Genomic DNA, 19,943 nt, shown 5'->3' with positions numbered 1-19,943 from the left:
GGCTGAAGAAACAAGCATGGAGGCCTGTGCAGGGACGAGGGAGAGAGAAGGCAGGGCGGCAGAGGGTGGGGGCAGCAGGGGAGAAGGGGAGGCGCCGGCAGGGGGAAGGCGCAAATACTCAGGCGGGAAGACAAACTTACTTTTCTAGGTTGGCCATCTGCTTCACAGCTTCCACAGCCCCCGGTAGAGGCTCCAGGTCAAGAAAGAAATTTTCCGATTCCCATATGCTAATGGCCTTCTCCTAAGAAGACGAGAGAGAAACATGCGACTTACAGGGTACTCAGCACCTCGCCTCACCACAAGGACAGCACAGCTGGGAAGAGCTGCTGACAATGAGTGTGAGCCTTCCACGCTCCCCTTACCCCCCAACACACACACACACACACACACACACACACACAAGGACACATCCCAGGGGGAGGGCGGGTCACATGGAGTATGTGTGTTCCAGCCCCTCTCCAGGGGCTCCGACTTCAGCAAGGATCCAGCAGAGACCAGCTAAGGTGTCAGGGGCCATGAATTCTGAAGCCTGCTCTGCTAGAGGCACGGCTAGGGCCACCTGGGACCCAAGGTAGGTCATGAATCATATGCACTTGCTTGATTCGAACGGCCAGAGGCATTGTAGAGGCTCTGAGGGTGGACCAGGTCATGCCATGGCACTAGAGTCCTTGAATTCAAGAGCTGGAGGAACTTAGAGATTTTTCAGCGCACCTCTGTGCGGTGTAGGTTAAGGGGGGGGGGGGGGCTGGTGGAGAGCAGGTGGAAGGCCAGTTGAGCAGAACTCCAGGCTCCTCACTCATATCAACTACGACAGCCCTTTTGTCTGCTTTGTGCACTGATATGTCAGTAAGTACTTTGTGTAAAATGTATTCTGCTGCTTCTAAAGTTTGAAAGCCAAAAATCCAGACCTGCATCTGTCATATGAGAAAATCAAGGCTCAGGGTTTTTCTGAAATGTCACCCAGTGGGACGGTGGCATTGCTGAGAGCTGAACACCACCTCCCAAGTCCCAGGCTACAAGTTTCTACCTCGTGTTACGGGGCCAAAACCAAGTCTGCAGAATGCCACAGTTCTCCAGGCCCGGGACAAGGGGAAGGGAGACAGACCCAGTCCTCTGAGGAGCAGGAACCTGAACCCCATGTGTGTGGTGCAGCAAGGGTCTCTGCCAGGCCAGAGGCCACACACTCCAGAACCACCGTGTCATACAGGCGGGGAGAACCCTGAGATCACACGGGCCATATTCTTGCAAACTGTGTGGGATTAAGCAAACGAGTAACTCTTGCTAATGTCTGTTCTCTCTTGTTTGAGCCTCACATCCCACAAGGGGCAAGAATTGCTATCCTTGGCTTACTGATAAGGAAACTGACGTTTACAGAGGATTATTTTTTCAAGGCCACTTATGGGTGATACTGTCAGAACATGACTTTCGGCTTCTGACTCACACAGAGGCAGCATAGGCTGGTGGAAAGCGCACTCGACAGAGGGGTAAGACGTCCTGGCCCCTTAGTGTGTGACCCCGGGCTAACCACCTCACCTCAGTAATCGGCATCCCAGCCACCTCTCCCTCCTTCCATCACTAACTGGGCTCTGAAACCCTGGTCAAGGCACTTCCTGTCTCTGGGCTCAGTTTCTCAACTGTTCTGACCACGCGGCATTCCAAGTCAGTTAAAATGAGCACTGCCTTCCACCTCAGCCCCAGTGACCCCTCAGAGCACCGTGGAGACCAACGGGGATACAGATAGAGCAGTGTTTTGTAAAGCAGATGTGCCTACATAATTAAGCTGGGTTGACTGATTGGTTGTCTTTAACTGTAGATGCTGGGCCAGCTCAGCCCAGGTGAGACCCGGGGATGTCCTGCTGTGAGCTGTGCTGGGGATAAAGGGCACGTGTTCATTTATTAAAATCCCATTTCCTGCATTGTTCCCAGAAGCAGAACTCAGCACGTCACTCCCAGAACACCCCTTCCTTAGTGTCTCAGGAGCTCTGTTCCTTTGCCTCGTCCTTAGAAAATGGTAATTCATCTCCTTAGTCCTGGGGCCTGCACACTTGTACAAAGGACTGCAAAAGCCACTGTCCTTTCCAGGATCGGGGACGGGCTTTATTTTATTGCCCTAATACACTTCTGGAAGGAAACAAGGTGCCCAGACTGTCAATACCGTGCACCGTCTATAAATGAACACACACACAGAGCAGGGGGGTATGTTACTGAGGCCGCAAAAAAATTACTAGGGTATTCTCTCCACTTCGAAGTTGGTAGTCAGCCATTAGAGCTGGGAGGAGTGAGCACACAGAACTCTGGGAAAGTCACCTTCTGAAGTGCATGGTGTTAAGAGAGACATGGTGCTTGATTTTCTTTTCACCCTGCCTCTCAACAAACCAATTATTGTCAAGTAACCTTTTCTAAGTCGAAAGAAAAGTTACTTGTTAGAGCAGGACAGAGAAGAGGACTTTGGGGTGGCGAAAGCTAAATGTGCTTGGGAGGCAGACGGACTTGGGTTCCAATCCTAGCTGAGCCCCTTACTGGCTATATGACTTAGGACAACTTTCCTCACCTGCATGATGGAGATATAATGTCTATCTCACATGGGAGATAATGCAGTCAACCTACGGATACAAAATAGGCTCTAATACCATCATCATCATCATCAAACTTCTGGTGACCTAGGGGACCCTAGGTGGCCAATCAAGGGATGCCAGAAAACATCCAGCCTCTTTAAGCGGGCAAGGCAAAATCCTGTTCCTTTCACCAAACAGTTTAAGCTCACAAACCAAGCCATCTGTCTATAAACGTGCCTGGATATTTCCCCTCCATCCATCGCGGACTCAGAGAGCAGAGCACATCAGGAGTCAGGGGGATGTGGTGGGCTCAGGTTCAGCAGGGCCGCCAGAGCAAGGGGATAAACCAAGGAGTTGATCCCACCCCATCTTGACCACTGACGCATTGTGTGATGTGCAGCACTCCACTTCTCTGGACCTCAAATACCACTGGGAACTAATGCATTCATGGAAAAGGGCAAAAAAAGAATGGTAAAGACACTCATCAAATTCGCGAGGATGAAGAAGTGGGCACGTGACCGTGGCAGGGGTCAAAGAGGACTTTACCTGTAACATTTATTTCATTTAAAAAATTAAAAGACTCGTGGCCAAATGCACCAAAACTTAAAAAGTGTGCTGAAGACAGTATATTACGCTTCCTATTCTCCTGACTTTTGAGAGGACAGCCACCAGCTCCTGCGCGCAGGGCTGCGCCCTCGGTCCTCCCCAGGCCCCCCTTTCACACGAAGACTACCCCGAGGCTCGGGGCGATGACCCACCCAAGGTCACGCGGGGTCCCGGCCCAGGACGGGAAGGAGGGCCTCAGTCCCGCCGGGCTGGGCTCGGGGCCCCGGAGCGGGAACGGCGGCCCCGCGGCGGCGCCGAGCGGGGCCGGGGCGGGGGGCGAGGGGGTGCTCACGCTCAGGCCGGGCTGCAGGCGGCCGTACTGCTCCGACAACCAGAAGCCGCGCCGGTCCTCCAGCGCGATGTAGGGCTGGTCGGGGAAGCGCGCGCGGAACTTCCTGAGGAAGCCGCCCTCGAAGTCGGCCAGCACGCCGTCCATGTCCACCAGCACCCGCAGGGAGCGGCCGCCCGCCCGGCCCGCCGGCCCGCCCGACCCCCAGCGCCGCCCGGCGGGGAACGCCGCGCCGCGGGGCCGCCGCGCACACCAGCAGCCTAGCCGGATCATGGTCCCTGGCGGTCGCTCGCCGCGGGCGCCGGGGCCTGGGCCGCGCCACCCCGCCGGGCCGGACCCGGAGACATGACCGCGACGGGGGAAAGAAACCCCTGCCGGCTCGGGCGCGCGGGCAGCGCGGGGCGCAGGGCGCGGGGCGCTGGGCGCGCGGGGCGCAGCGCGCAGGCTCTGGCCCCAGAGCGAGGCTGCGGCACGCGCCCCGGCGGAGGCGGAGCTCAGGGGGCGGGGCTTTGGGGACAGGCCACAGTCCCCTGCTCTCCACTCGCATCTTCTCCCGGGACCCCGGGCCTGGACTGCCTCCTCCCACAGCCGCAGCGTGACTGCAGGAGCAGTGCGCGCTGATGGAGCGAGGCTGTGTCACTGAGCATTCACTGTATGGGGCTGTGGACAAAACTGACCAGGTCCCTGTCATCCATCCTGGAATTTACCTCTTAGAAGGGAGACAGATGAAAAGCAAACAAACGTACAAAACGGGCAAAAAATTTTTCAGAGAGTGACAACAGTATGAAGGAACCAAAACAGGATGATGTGCCCCCGGAGAGCCTCCCTGCTTTACAGCGAATATCTGGGGAGAGGCTGATATAAGTAGGACAAACAAACACCTTGCAAACATTACAAAGCCTTCATAAAACTGATGATTTTCAAATAAATCTGTAAGTATATATTATTTTGTACCCTGGTATAGGTGTTTGTTTTTTTTTTTTTTTGCTAAAAAAACCAAAAACAAACCAAAAAGCAGACGATGATGCAAAAAGCACCCGATGATGGAGAGGTGGGGAGAAAGGCAGGGTGGTCAGGGAAGGCCTCTTGCAGGAGGTGATGCTGGAGCAGAGACATAAATGATGAGAATAGGGGATGCAAAAACCAGAAAGACCGAGCGGTCCAGAGAGAGAAAGCAGCAAGGTCAAAGTCCTGAAGCAGGGAAAGAGGCTTTAGGGGGTAGAGAGGCCACTGAGACCACAAGCTTCATTCTTATATTTCCTTGGCACCATACTTGCTGAACATCTCCTATGTGCTTGGTGGTGGATATCAAGCAGTGAACAAAGTCCCCACCCTGATGGAACGGACATTTTTGGATCTTTCCGAAATTATGGTGAAGGAAGGGTAAGGTAGTCCACTCTGAGGCCAGAGAGGTAGAGCCAAAAGGAAGCAGTGTGGAGCGGTTAAGAAAGTATTTGGGCTGTGCTGTCCCACTGACCCACGCTCCAACCGGGGCACATAGTAGGTCCTCAGCACCTTGGCACAAGTGGTTACTCTCCTGACATCTCCCGGATTCAAGGGAAGAGACCAGGTCTGATTCGTCCCTGCATCCTGAATGAGTGAGTGAGTCAATGAATGTGATCCTGCCAGTAACCTTGTCTGGTTACTCCCTGACCCCCTCACTAAGACTCCCCACTGCGTTTCTCCACTTGGATATTCATTCTTTAATTATGTCACCATGTGTTGCTTCCTAATTTTATTATAAAAGTTTTCACCCAGAGGAGTTGAGAGACTTGTCTCATGAAGATACATACGCCCACCACCCGGATTCCACAGTTAGCAGTTTGCTGTATTTGCTTTACCATACGTCAGTGCGCCTCCCCATCCATCAGCCCATCTTATTCTTGGATGCATTTCAGAGTAAGCTGCAGACAGCAGCATACCCCACCCCTAAACACATCAGCCTAGGTAGCTTTAAGGGAGTTCAATATATTTAAACGTAAATTTTACAAATGAAATGCACAAATCTTAACTTTATCATTCCATGAGATTTGACAACTCATCCCTAGGACTTCATCCCTAGGAAGATATGGAACAATGCTATCCGGATACAGTAGCCACTGGCCATGTGTGGTTGTTGAGTAATCAAAATGTGCCTATTGCATCTGTGGAGCCAAAGTTTCCATTTTATTTAACTTTGAACAATTTAATTTAAATAATCCACATGGAGGCGCCTGGGTGGCTCAGTTGGTTAAGCGTCCAACTCTTGATTTTGGCTCAGGTCATGATCTTACAGTTCGTGGGTTCGAGCCTCATGTCGGGCTCTATGCTAATGGCGTTGAGCCTGCTTGGGATACTCTCTGTCTCTCTCTCTCTCTCTCTCTCTCTCAAAATAAATAAACATTAAAAAATTAAAAATAAAAACAATAATGATCCACATGGCTGGTGGCCTGCATGTCAAACAATGCGGCTCTAGAACATTTCCATCTTCCCAGAAAGTTCCTTCCTGCTCCTCCTCCATCAAACCTATCTCCCACTGTTCTCATTTTTTTTTCACCATAGATGAGTTTTGCCTGTTCTAGAACTATAAATGGAATCATATGTTATATATTTGTTTTGTGACTTCTTTCACTTAGCATGTTTTTGAATCATTTGTGTTGTTCACCTTGTATCAGAAAATTTATTGCTGAATTCTATTTAATTGTAGGAATATATGTCATTTTGTCCATTTTCCCATTGATGGGCATTGAACTATTTCTAGTTTGGGGCTATTATGAGTAAAGCATCTATGAACTCATACAAGTCTTGGTGTGGATTTTCTTCTCTCTTGAGTAAATACCTAAAGCGGGATCATTGAGTCCCAGGAAAGGTGTGTGTTTAGTTTTATAAGAAACTTCCAGATATTTTGCGAACTGATTGAGCCATTTTACGCACCCATAAGCAATGTATGCGAGTTCTGTTTGTTCCACATACTCACCAACATTTGATGTTGTCAGTCTTTTTAGCCATTCTGGTGGGTTATCTCAGTATTTTATTTCTCATACAACACCATGTTTTGCTTCCTTTTTCTAAAATAATTTGCTTTATGGGGCACCTGGGTGGCTCAGTCAGTTAAGTATCCAACTTCGGCTCAGGTCATGATCTCACGGTTCATGGGTTCGAGCCCCACATCGGGCTCTGTGCTGACAGCTCAGTGCCTGGAGTCTGCTTTGGATTTTGTGTCTCTCTTTTTATGCCCCTCCCCCACTTCTCTCTCAAAAATAAATAAAAACATTAAACTTTTTTTAATAAAATGATTTGCTTTGGGGCACCTGGGTGGCCCAGTCGGTTGAGCGTCCAACTTCAACTCATGTCATGATCTCACAGCTCATGAGTTTGAGCCCCGTGTCGGGCTCTGTGCTGACAGCTCAGAGCCTGGAGCCTGCTTCAGATTCTGTGTCTCCCTCTCTCTCTGCCCCTAACCCACTTGCATTCTGTCTCTCTCAAAAATAAATAAACATTAAAAATTTTTTTTTAATGATTTGCTTTATTGTTTACTTGTCGGTTTTTATTTTTTGTCTTCCCCTTTTGGAATGTATGTTGCATAAGGGTAAAACCTTGTCTGGTTTGTTTAGTTTTATGTCCCTAGTGCCTAGATCAGGGCCTGACACATAGTATGTATTCAATAAATTCACTTGTGCATGCATTCAGCAAACAGTTTTTATGTGCCTTGAACAGAGTAGATATCACTAATCCCATTTGATAGGTGAACAAACTGAGACTAAGTGACAAGAGACATAGCCATGTTCAGCATAGCTAATAATAAATGGCAATCAGAGCTAACAGATACGGATGCCCCCTATGTGTCAGGCACCATCTAGGCTCTTTCTGTGAATTGTCTCACTTAACCCACAAAGTTGCTATGAAGAAAACTAATATTAACCCATTTTAAAGGATAAAAATACTGAAGCACTGAGAGATTAATAACTTGCCCCTTGATGTGGTCATTTTAAATAAATGATTTTGATACATGTCCCTTCAAAAGATGGAGCTGAATTCCTGTGCCCTGGGATACGGCTGGATTTACTTATTCACTTCTGACCTATAACATGGTAGAAGAATAGGTCATTAAAAGGCATTGTGGCTTCTCTCTCTTTCTCTCTCTCTCTCATTACTCTCCCTGCCATGTCTATGGACACTCAAGCAGCCCCATGGAGAGGTCCCCATGTTAAGGAACTCAGGCCTTCTGCCAATACCCAGAGAGGAACTGAGACCACCTGACGTTAAGTAGTCATGTGAGTGAGCCACCTTAGAAACAGACCCTTCCACCCCAGTCAAGCTTTCGGATGATGTATCTTCAACTGATACCTTGACTACAATCTCACAAGAGACCTTGGCTCAGAACCACCCACCTCAGCTGGTCTCAGATTTGTAACTCAGAAACTGTGAGATGGTAAATGTGATTTCAAGCCTCCGAGTTTCGGGGTAATTTTACACATCAATAGGTCACTAATACACTAAGTCACTAGTAAGTGTTAGAATTGGGATTCAAATCGGTCGGATTCCAAGCGCCACCATGTACACAATGACATCGATCTTTCACCGAGTGTCTCTCAGGGGCCAAGCTCTGTGAAATGGTCTCCATGCATTAGTGGCTTTGATCGGAACCTGGTACCTGATCTTTGCACTGTAGTGCAGTGACTGGGGACGCAAGTTCTGGAGTTCGACCGCCTCCATTTTAATCCTGACTCTGGCACTTACCAGCTATGACACTTTGACATGTCTTTAAACACCACTCATTAAATTTCCTCATTTGCAAAACAGGAATAATAATAGCACCTGCCTCCTAGGGTTCTTGTGGAATGACATGACTTTTTGCACTTAAAGCTTTTAGAACTGAGTCATACACATAGTAAGCTCTCAATGCGTATCGGTTGTATTACCTCACATGTTGTTTTCTTTATCTGTCATGGTGACCTACACACAGCGTGCAAGCAGTTTATCATGTTGTATCTTCACAATGACCCCACAGGTAGGTATCTTCATTTCACAGGGTAGAAATAGCCTCAGGGAGGTAGAGTAACTTTTCCCAGGTCACACAGCGGGCCTGTAAATCAAGTCCATATGACTTCAAACCAATCCTTTTCATCATATGACCCTCCGACCTCTGCATTAATCTAGATGTTCTGCTAACCGGGTTAGGGCGGACAGAGAACTCACATTTACTGTGGGCTTACTGTGTGCCAGGCACTGAGCCAAAGGCTTTCCATATGTTCTTTCATTCACCCATGGGCCATAGCAGTGATTCACTACATGTTTCCCCAGGTTCCTTCCTATGCTTGGCACGTGAAAGGCACGCAAAGAGTTCTTGGTGAATTAAAAATAGCCTAGGGGCGCCTGGGTGGCTCAGTCGGTTGAGCGTCCAACTTTGGCTCAGGTCGTGATCTCATGGTCCGTGAGTTCGAGCCCCGCGTCGGGCTCTGTGCTGACAGCTCAGAGCCTGGAGCCTGCTTCGGATTCTGTGTCTCCCTCTCTCTCTGACCCTTCCTCCCCCCATTCATGCTGTCTCTCTCTGTCTCAAAAATAAATAAACATTCAAAAAAAATTTAAAAAAAAATTAAAAAAAAATAGCCTACAGTGTGCCAAGTTGATTTTTATGATAAAAAGGATTATTTTGCCCTATTGGTGAAGGACCCCCCCTGCCAAAAGCATTGTATTTGCATAAAATAGATAGGATCTCCTCCCACCCCACCGCTTGGACCTGTGTCTTCTTCCACTGTCCAGGCTAGTGTTTGCTGGTGATTCCTCCCAGGCAACACGATGGCCACAAGAATAAGGTTTCATAACTCCACGGTGGGAGGCGGGCAGAAGCTTGGATCTGCGTGCTGTTCTTGCTGTCTCTACAGCATAGCTGTTTGTACCAATCCCCCCCCTCCACCCCCCGGGCTGGTCTACACTGAGATGCCTGTGGTCCTGGCCTGTTGCCTCTTCACAGAGTCCTTGAACTGCAGCCTCTGTGTTCTGACCGTCTCCTTGCAGCCCTGGGTACACGTGAGCCACAGCATAGCCTGTGCAGGACGCTACCTCAGGTCCACTTGGTGCTAGACACCTCCCTCAGATATTGCAGGCCTGCCAGTGAGGAGCCGTGCTGATCTGGCACCAACACGATCCTTCTCTAAGAGGGCTTGCCCCCTTCCCTATTGATGCCAGGGAAGCTCTGGGAACGCTGTGGTTTCTAACTGACCTGCCCTTTGAGACTTTCGACTCAAGAGTGAGAAGAAGCCAGGGCCAGCATCTGACTGCTTCCCTATCTAATTTTCCTCTCAAGCTCCTGGTTCCAGAAGCCTTTCCCATTTCTTCCTAGGTGTCTAGAAGCTCCCTTTGGATAGAGTGCTCCCCACGGCAAAGAACACCATGCATTTCCTTTGCTATACGGAGGGAATTTTTAGAATTCAGAAATTTTTTTTTTAATGTTTATTCATTTTTGAGAGAGACGGAGACAGAATGTGAGTGGGTTAGGGGCAGAGAGAGGGGGGAGACAGAGAATCTGAAGCAGGCTCCAGGCTCCCAGCCGTCAGCACAGAGCCCGACGCGGGGCTCGAACTCATGAGCTGTGAGATCATGACCTGAGCCGAAGTCAGATGCTCAACCGACTGAGCCACCCAGGTGCCCCTAGAATTTAGAAATCTTAACCCAAAAGCTGACTTTGAATCAAATGGCCTTTGTATTCTAGCTGCTGCTATTTCCCCTTCCCTTTCTGGGGCTGCATAAACCTCATGGCTTAAGCTTATACAGCAAAAGGGGTAAAGAGAAAGAAGCCAGCTAACTCATAAGGGGAAGGTACGTCAGGATGTTTTTCAGATATGCTCTGCCCAAGAAAAAAAAGAAAAGACTTCACCAAAATTTAAAACTTTTTATGCTCCAAAGGGGCCTACCAAGAAAGTAAAAAGATAGCCCACAGAATGACAGGAAATGTTTGCAAATCGTATATCTGGAACAGGACTTTTACTCAGAGTATGGAAAGAACTCTTACAACTCCACAGTGAAAAGACAAATAACTCAACATAAAACGAGCAACGGGTACGAACAGACATTTCTCCAAAGAAGATACGGCCAAGAAGCACAGAGAAGACCCTCCACATCATTGCTCATTAAGGAAACGCTAATCCAAACCACAGTGAGATACCACTATATACTTACTAGTGGCTAAAATTGAAAAGACTGAAAATTCTGAATGCAGCAAGAACGTAAAGTAACAAGAAATCTCACGCATTACTGATAGGCTTGTAAAATGTGCTACAACTTTAGAAAATAGTTTGGCCGTGGCCTCTAAAAGTTAAACTTAGAGTTACCATATGACCCAGAAATTCCACTCTTGGATATAAATCCAAGAACATTGAAAGACTATATCCACACCAAAACTTGCACATGAATAGTCATAACGGCATTACTCATAATAACCAAAAGGTGGTAATAACCCAATTGCCTATCAACTGATAAACAGATAAACAAAATGTGGTATTATCCATGCAATGGAATAGTATTCAGCCTGGAAAAGGAAGGAAATTGTGACATGCTACAACATGGATGAGCCCTGAAGACATTATGCTAAGTAAAAGAAGCCCCAGACATAAAAGGTCACAGACTGCATAATTTCATTTATCTGCAATTTCCATATTAGGCAAATTCATAGAGATGGAGAGGAGATTAATGGTTGCCAGGGGATGGGAAGAGGTAAGAGGGAATGGGGAGTGACTGCTAATAGGAAAGTGACTTCTTTTTGGAGTGAAGAGAATATTCTGGAATCAAGTAGTGGTGATGGCTGCACAACTTCGTGGTATATGAAAAACAGCTGAATTGTAAGTAAATTGTACAAGGGGGAAAGATTATGGCATGTGAGTTATATGTCAAAAACTGAACAGAAAGGGGCGCCTGGGTGGCTCAGTCGGTTGAGCATCTGACTTCGGCTCAGGTCATGATCTCACGGTTTGGGCCCCACGTCGGGCTCTGTGCTGACAGCTCAGAGCCTGGATCCTGCTTCAGATTCTGTCTCCGTCTCTCTGCCCCTCCCCTGCTCATGCTCTGTCTCTCTCTCTCTCTCTCTCAAATATATTAAAAAAAAAAAAAACAGAAAAAACTGAAAGGAAAAAAATATACTATGCCTCGAGTATGTATGTTTCATAGTTTCCTTAGATATTGAAGCAGATAGAAGATACCATGACATTTATAGTCCAGTCAGTTCTTATGTAAAAATGAAAGGCTCAAATAATGTTTATTTATTTCTGAGAGAGAGCGAGCGAGCGAGCACGAGCCAGGGAGGGGCACAGACAAAGAGGGAGACACAGAATCCAAAGCAGGCTCCAGGCTCTGAGCTGTCAGCACAGAGCCCGATGCAGAGCTCAAACGCGGGAACCGTGAGATCATGACCTGAGCTGAAGTCGGATGCTTAACCGACTGAGCCATCCAGGTGCCTCAAAGCCTCAAAGATTTTAAACACTAAGACATTTGAGTGTTGATTAGCTGTTTCGTTTTAGGATTTTAGAAGACATTTTTGTCTTTTTTCTCATCCTGGGGGAAAGAATTCACTTTTTCACCATTAAGAATCATGTTAGCTGTGAGCTTTCTGTAGATCCCACCCCGCCCCCACTCTGTTTTTAAATCCAATTAAGGAGTGCCTTTCTATGCCTAGTTTTCTGAGAGGTTTTTTAAAATCATGAATGGATGTTGCATATTGGCAAATGCTTTTTCTGCATGAGGCAGTTTATAGGATCATACAGTTTTCTCTTCTTCAGGCTGTTGTTGGATGGATTACAATGATTTTCAAACAATGAACATCTCATACATTCCTGAGAAAAACCCTACTTAGTCATGGTATGACCTTTTTTTTTTTTTTTTTTTTAATCTATTGCTGAATTCAATTTGCTTATATTCTGTTGGGGGTTTATATGCTTATGTTCATGAAGGATATTAGTCTGTAGTTTTTGTGGAAGTTTAAATTGTTGTTTAAGAATTTCTTCTTTTAAAATATAATGTGTAATGCTATACTATTTTCTCTAAGCACTGCTTTAGTTTCGTCTCACAGATTTTGATACATTGTCTTTTAATTTTCATTCAGTTCTAATTTTTTTCTAATTTCCCTTGAGACCTCTACCTCAGCCCGTAAACTGTTTAGAAGTGTGTTCTTTAATATCCGAATATTTAGAAAATTTTCAGTTATCTTTTTGTTTTTTGATTTCTTCTTTAATTCCATTATTTAGAGAACATGCCTTGTATGATTCCAATTCTTTTAAATTTGTTAAGGCCTGTTTTATGACCCACTACGTGGTATATCTTGGTGAATGTTCCACATGCACTTGAAAAGAATGTGTATTGTGCTGTTATCGGGTCGAAGGTTATATTAAATGTCAATTAGATACAGTCAGTTGATGGTGTTGTTTGGTTTTTCTATTTCATTGCTGATTTCTTGTCTACTTATTCTATCAATTACTTACAGGGCAATGTTAAATCCTCCAATTATAATTATGGATTTGTCCATTTCAGGGTTTTGTTTTGTTTTAATGTTTATTTATTTTTGAGAGAGAAAGAGACAGAGAGCAGGGAAGGGACAGAGAGGGAGGAAGACACAGAATCTGAAGCAGGCTCCGGGCTCTGAGCTGTCGGCGCAGAGCCCGACGCGGGGCTCGAACCCACCAACTGTGAGATCACGACCTGAGCTGAAATCTGGTGCTTAACTGACTGAGCCATCTAGGCACCCCAATTTCAGGGTTTTTAAAGTCAATTTTTGGTTTATACATTTTGTGGTTCTGTTAGGTTTATATATATTTAAGATTGTTTTATCCTCTTGGTGAATTGACTTTTTCAGCATTATTTTTATCTCTGTTAATTTTCCGTGTAGGATTTATCACTACAGAATCTGCAAACACTATAAGGATAGGAGAATACTATGAACAACTGTCTGTACATAATCTTACTATGTTTGATATTAATACATCCACCTCCAACTTTCTTTTCACTGTTTTCAAAGCATCTCTTCCCATCCTTTTATTTTTTATCTTTGCACTAATTTGAGCTGAGTTTCTTATAGATAACATACACTTGGATCTATTTTTTGATACATTCTGACAATCTCAATTCTCTTATTAGTGTGTTTAAACCATTTATATTTAATGTAATTGTGCATATTGGATTTAGGCCTACTATTTCATTATGTTTTCTCTTTGTTTCCTCTGTTTTTGATTTCCTGCCTTCTTTTGAATTATTTGAAATTTTTAGTATTTTTAATGTATCGATTGAGTTTTACTTTTTAGTAGTTACAATACATACTTAACTTTTCATATACTACTAGTAATAAATATTTTACCACTTCGAGTAGAATATAGAAACCTTACCACTATAAGGTCCATTTGCACTCCCATTTTCTGTTGTAGTTGTCACATTTACATCTACAAACACTGGAAATTCCATCAAACCATATTATATATTTTTTTCATCATGCTAAATGTACTCTTTAATCCCCATCACCTATTTCACCCATTCCTTCCCACCGCCCCACTGCCCCATGACCATCAGTTTGTTCTCTATAGTTAAGAGTCTCTTTCTTGGTTTGTCTTTTTTTCCCCTCTGCTCATTTGTTTTGTTTCTTAAATTCCACATAGGAGTGAGATGACATGGCATTTGTATTTCTCTGACTGACTTACTTTGCTTAGCATTATACTCTCTAGTTCTAGCTGTTGTAAATGGCAACATTTCATTATTTTTATGGCTGAGTAATATTCCATTATATATATACCACTTCTTCTTTATCCATTCATCTATTGGTGGATACTTGGGCTGCTTCCATAGTTGGCTATTGCAAATAATGCTGCCATAAGCATAGGGGCACATGTATCCCTTTGAATTAGTGTTTTTGTATTGGGGGGGGAGGGTGTTGTACCCAGTAGTACAATTACTGGATCATAGGGTAGTTCTATTTTTTTATTTTTTGAGGAACACTCGTACTGTTTCCCACAATGGCTGCACCAGTTTGCATTCCCACCAACAAAGCAAGAGGGTTCCTTTTTCTCCACATTCTTGCCAACACTTGTTTCTTTTTGACATTCTGACAGGGGTGAGGTGATAGCTCATTGGAGTTTTGATTTGTATTTCCCTGATAATGAGTGATAATGAGCATCTTTTCATGTGTCTGTTGGTCATCTGGATGTCTTCTTTGGAGAAATGTCTGTTCATGTCTTCGGTCCATTTTTTAATTGGATTATTCGTTTTTTGAGTGTTGGGTTGTATAAGTTCTTTGTATATTTTGGATACTAACCCTTTATTAGATATGCCATTGGCAAATATCTTCTCCCATTCAGTAGGTTGTGTTTTATTTTTGTTGTTTCCTTCACTGTGCAGAGACTTCTTTATTTTGATGTGGTTCCAATGGTTTCTTTTTGCTTTTGTTTCCCTTGCCTCAGGAGACATATCTTAAAAGAAGTGGCTGAGGTTGATGTGAAAGAAGTCACTGCCTATGTTCTTTTCTATGATTTTTGTGGTGTCAGGTCTCACATTTAGGTCTTTAATCCATTTTTAACCTATTTTTGTGTATGGTGAAAGAAAGTGGTGCAGTTTCATTCTTTGGCATGTAAATGTCCAATTTCCCCAACAGCATTTGTTGAAGAGACTATCTTTTTTCCACTGTATATTCATTCTTCCTTTGTCAAAGATTGATTGACCATATAGTTGTGGGTTCATTTCTTGATTTTCTATTCTATACCATTGGTATTTGTGTCTGTTTTTATGCCAGAACCATACTGCCTTAATCGCTACCACTTTGAAATGTAACTTGAAGTCTGGAATTGTGATACCTCCAGTTTTGTTTTTCTTTTTCAAGATTGTTTTGGCTATTCAAAGACCATAGTATAAATTTGGCTTTCAAGCATCACTAACTGGACTGAAAAAAAGAATGGGATGCAGCCTAAAGTGGAAATAGGCTGTGGTGTGGGCATGAGGAATTAAATTAGAGGTATCAAAAATACCTTTTGGAACTTTAAAAGTAGAAGCAGAAGGAAAGGAGAGTAGATCTTCCAGAATACAGCTAGGAAAGCTCTACCTCGACTACCCTTCTAGCTCGGTACAAGGCACAGCTTGTTCGGAGGAGGTTGTGCTGTTAACATATAAAGGCCACTGATGCCTGCTTGGTAGCATTTCTACAAAGTTGCCACATACTGCATGAAAAGAAGCCTGGACTGGGATTCTAGCAACGGAGGTCATATTCCTATATCTGCCACTAGTGTGCTGTGTGACCTCGGGCAAGTTACAGCTCCTCTCTGGCCTTCATCGACTCATCAGTAATAGGAAGGGGGTGACAAAATAGTCTCAGACAAATCGTTCTTGATTCTGTCCATCTTCTAAACAACCAACCAAACAAGCCAATTCTGCATGTGGCTGTGGGTAGAAACTTGGACCTGCTAAAGTGATCAAAGAAAGGTGGTGAATCTGGGAATATAAAGTGCGTTGGAGCAGAGTGCAAGGAAGTAGGGCATGTTTTTGTCTGGGTTCTTTCTTCTCACCCTCTCACCCCACATTGCTGTATACTCTGGCAGTGATGTGGAGGGCTGCTACTGTCCCGCTGACTGAAACTGAAGGCCTTTTCCATCCCCACATTTCACACTTGCACAATGTATACGGTGAAAGGACGTTCAGACTCTGGAGTCAGATATAGATTTAAATCCTAGTTCTGCCAGTAACCAACTATGTATCTTTGGCCAAGCACCTAAATCTCTCTGAGCATCAGTTTCCTCTTCGGAACAAGGAAGAACAAAAGTTGTATTGAGGTGCCTGGGTGGCTCAGTTGGCTCAGGTCATGATCTCCCGGTTCACAAGTTCCAGCTCTGTGTTCGAGCCCATGTCAGGCTCTGTGCCGACACCTCAGAGCCTGGAGCCTGCTTCAGATTCTGCGTCTCCCTCTCTCTCTCTCTGCCCGTCCTCTGCTCATGCGCATGTTCTCTCTCTCTCTCTCTCTCTCTCTCTCTCTCTCAAAAATAAATAAGCATTAAATTTTTTTTAAAAGAATAGAAGTTGTATCAAATGAGGATAGTCTACATTAAGCTGCAGCAGTAATCAACCCCAAATTCTCAGTTGCTTAACAAAAGTTTACTTCTCACTCATTATGGTAGGCAGCCTCCAAAATGGCTCCCAGGAAGCCCTGCCTCCTGGGAGTCATACTTGTGAAAAATCCCTGCTCGTGGGTGTGGGCTGCACCTAGATTACAAAAAAAGGCTAGGACTTCAGTATTGCATCTTGTCCCACCCCTCTCGGAATCCACTTGCCATGTTATGAGTGGGCTTATGGAGAGGACCAAATGGCAAAGAACTGAGAGAGATCTCCAGCCAACCATCAGCAAGCAACTGAGGTCCTAAAGCTGTGAGTACCTGAATCCTTCTAATAACCATGCAAATGAGCTTGGAAGCCAACTGTCTCCCCATCAAGCCTTCAGATGAGATCACAGCCCTGGACAATACCTTGATTGCGGTCTTATGAGAGTCTTAAGGCAGAGGTACCCACGTAAACTGTGACAGAATTCCTGATCCACAGAAATTGTGAGATAATAAGTGTTTCTGAAGCACTAAATGCCAATCCTCTAGATTTTGAGGTCATTTTTACAGAACTCCATGTCCAAAGTGGTCTGAGGAATGCTTGACCCACCCTAGTCAGGGACCCATGCTGATGGAGGTTCCATCTCAACACCTGCATCCGTGGGCACCCTGACAGAGGAGGAACCGCACACTGGCACTTAAGACCCCTACCCCAAGAGTGACACATGCCACTTCTACTTGTGTTTCATTGACCAATGAAGTCACATAGTCACAGTCACGCTTAACTTCAAAGGAGGGTGGAAGGAAAAGAAATGGAATATTTGTGAATAGCCCCTATGCCTCACACAATAAAATCTGCCTCCAAGGATTTTTTGGGAGGACCATTAAAGTGCTGTATCAGGATGCCTGTAGCTACAAGTAAGAGAAAACACCATGGGAACTTAAACAATAAAAGTTTGGGGGTGCCTGGGTGGCTTGTTAAGCATCTGACTGTTGATTTTGACTGAGGTCATGATCTCATGGTTCGCGAGATCGAGCCCCACGTCAGGCTCTGCGCTGACAGTGCAAAGCCTACGTGGGATTCTCTCTCTCCCTCTCTCTGTGCCCCTCCCCCTCTCAATAATTAAATAAACTTTCAACAGTAAAACTGTAAACAATCAGATCTGAAAATGCTTTACAAATTGAAAAAGCTGGACAAACCTAAGCGATTGTTATTATTGTTACAGACAAGTAGTACTCATGAGAGACACCGGGATCCTTCTCATTCACCATATTTTAGCCACACTGGCATTTTTTTTTCCGCCCAGAAACACACCAAGCTTGTCTGGGCCTTAAGATCTTTGTATATCGTGTTTGCTTGCTCCTCTTTCTCTGGAATTTATTCCCCTGGATCTTTTTTTTTTTTTTTTTAATGTTTATTTATTTTTGAGAGAGACAGAGACAGAATGCAAGTGGGTTGGAGGCAGACAGAGAGGGAGACACAGAATCCGAAGGAGGCTCCAGGCTCCCAGCTGTCAGCACAGAGCCCGACCCGGGGCTCGATTTCACAGACTGAGAGACCATCACCTGAGCCAAAGTCAGAAGCTCAACCAACTGAGCCACCCAGGCGCCCCTCCCCTGGATCTTTTTTAACGGCTCTTCTCATCCTTCAGACCTCAGAAACATTTCCTGACCTTCCTGCACCCAATCACCACGTGACTTCTTCAGACCCTATATTAACTATATGAAGTTATTTTGTGCGTTTGCTTGCTTACTGTGTTACTCCCCAAGCCAGAACTTCATGCAGGCAAGGACCTTCTGTCTTGTTCACAGACACAGGGCTTGACACATATTAGATACAAAGTAGATGTGTGTTCAAAGAATGGAAGAACAAATGATTAAGTGTAGCATCTCCACCCACTGGTGTGTCTTTCTTTATTGTAAAATGTGTCTCAAGTAATTGACGGATTTTACAAATGACTAGCCTTAAAAAAGATGTAAATTAGAATATACTCAAGGTTATCCTTATAACCCCAATCTCTTTCAGTCAGTTCCTTCTGGAGAGGAAGACAGAAAGGTAGAATGGGTCTTAGCTGTTTTGAAATGAGTGTAATTTGTATCCTGGCTCCTCTCTGCCAATTTAGTGTGCATCAGAATTACCTGTTTATCTCAGATTACAGGTAACCGCCCACCCTCAGAGTTCCTGATGCAGTGAATCTAGAGTGTGGGTTCAAGAATTTGCATTTCTAAGAAGTTCCCAGATAATGCTGATGCTACTGGTTGGAGAACCACATTTGGGGAGCGGCTGGCACAATCCAAATAGGCAACAAATTTTAAAGTAGGATTAGCAGCTGTGGCTGTTTTGAATTACTATAGTGCTCTACTCCACAATGTTTTTCAGCTTTCATTCAAATCCATGTATATCCGTAGAAGTGTGTCCCCTAAGTCAAAATATCTGTCTTATGTGTTGCCAAAGATCAAAGATCCAGGGTCAAGTGCTGCCATAGAACATTCAGGGGCATTTCCATCTTAGAGTACAAGTGTTAAAGTCATTCATCTAAGCATATCCCAAATTCACCAATCTATTTCAATCTACTTTTTCAATATACAATTATTATTATTATATTTCTTGTTGACTACTATAATATCTTCTTAAATGTCTCTTTAAAGTCATCCATGACAACATTTTCTAAGTGCAAACCCAATGATGCTACTCACTTACATAAAACTCTCAGCAGTTTCCCCATCTTCTCAAGGAAAAGTCTAGTATCTTTAACACAGCTGACTTGATGTGGTCCCTGCCTACCTCACAGCCCCATCTCATACCACTGCTCTCCAACCATCCTGATCTACTTTCAATTCCTCAATCTCATATAGCAAACTCCCTCCCACCACGGCTGTTCTGTCAGGAAAATTCCTTCCCCCTTACCTTACTAACTCCTACTCTTTCTTCAGAGCTCAGCTTATGTCATTTCTTCAAGAAAGTCTTTCCAATTGTTCCCAGGCGAGGTCAGTTTCCTCTGTTGCATGATCCTACAGAACTTTGTTCCATTCCTTCAGAGCACAACTGCTTTTTTCGGGGTCTTTATCTGTTCATTATCTTCAGGGAAGAAGGAGTGTGACTGTTTTTACACACCTAGCAGAGCACATTGTAAATGCTAAATGTAAATCCAATATGTTGGATGAAATTCAAAATGTACACTAATTTGCTCAGTCCCCACTATGGACCAGATCCCGTGGTAAGCCCTTAGAAGATACAGAAATGAGTAAGAAAGATGCTTCAATTTAAGGGACTCCAGGCCAGTTAAGAGCAATGGGTATGGTATGGACTTTGGAGACAATTTTCTGCGACAGAGTGGAAGTGGCTATATGAGAGGAACAAAGTGCTTTGGGAGTCGACTGGAAGTAGGACAGATCAATTTCAAATGGGGAAATCAATTCATTCAGCATATACCTGAATGAAAATGCAGTCCTCACTATGTG

At 44.8% G+C, this 19,943-nt stretch overlaps 1 protein-coding gene across 2 annotated transcripts in view; it reads right to left on the bottom strand.

Annotated features, from left to right (window-relative positions):
- NT5M (5',3'-nucleotidase, mitochondrial) overlaps window positions 1-3,919 on the bottom strand; it is a 32,511-nt gene extending 28,592 nt beyond the window's left edge. Inside the window, exons 1-2 of one of the 2 annotated variants that reach the window (XM_019413259.2) lie at window positions 3,454-3,919; window positions 141-241 (exon numbers count right to left, since the gene is read on the bottom strand). In XM_019413259.2, coding sequence (XP_019268804.2) covers window positions 141-241; window positions 3,454-3,723 — 371 coding nt within the window. In that variant the 5' untranslated portion in view covers window positions 3,724-3,919. The remainder of the gene's footprint in view (window positions 1-140; window positions 242-3,453) is intronic. The other variant, XM_019413257.2, reaches the window with a different exon arrangement.
- Window positions 3,920-19,943: the final 16,024 nt, after the last annotated feature.

Source organism: Panthera pardus, unplaced genomic scaffold, assembly GCF_024362965.1.
Source record: "Panthera pardus isolate Hobbes unplaced genomic scaffold, ASM2436296v1 HiC_scaffold_3, whole genome shotgun sequence".
In the NCBI taxonomy this organism is placed as follows: Eukaryota; Metazoa; Chordata; class Mammalia; order Carnivora; family Felidae; genus Panthera; species Panthera pardus.
The sequence above is the reverse complement of the archived record's forward strand: the minus strand, read 5'-3'. Positions and strand labels throughout refer to the sequence as shown.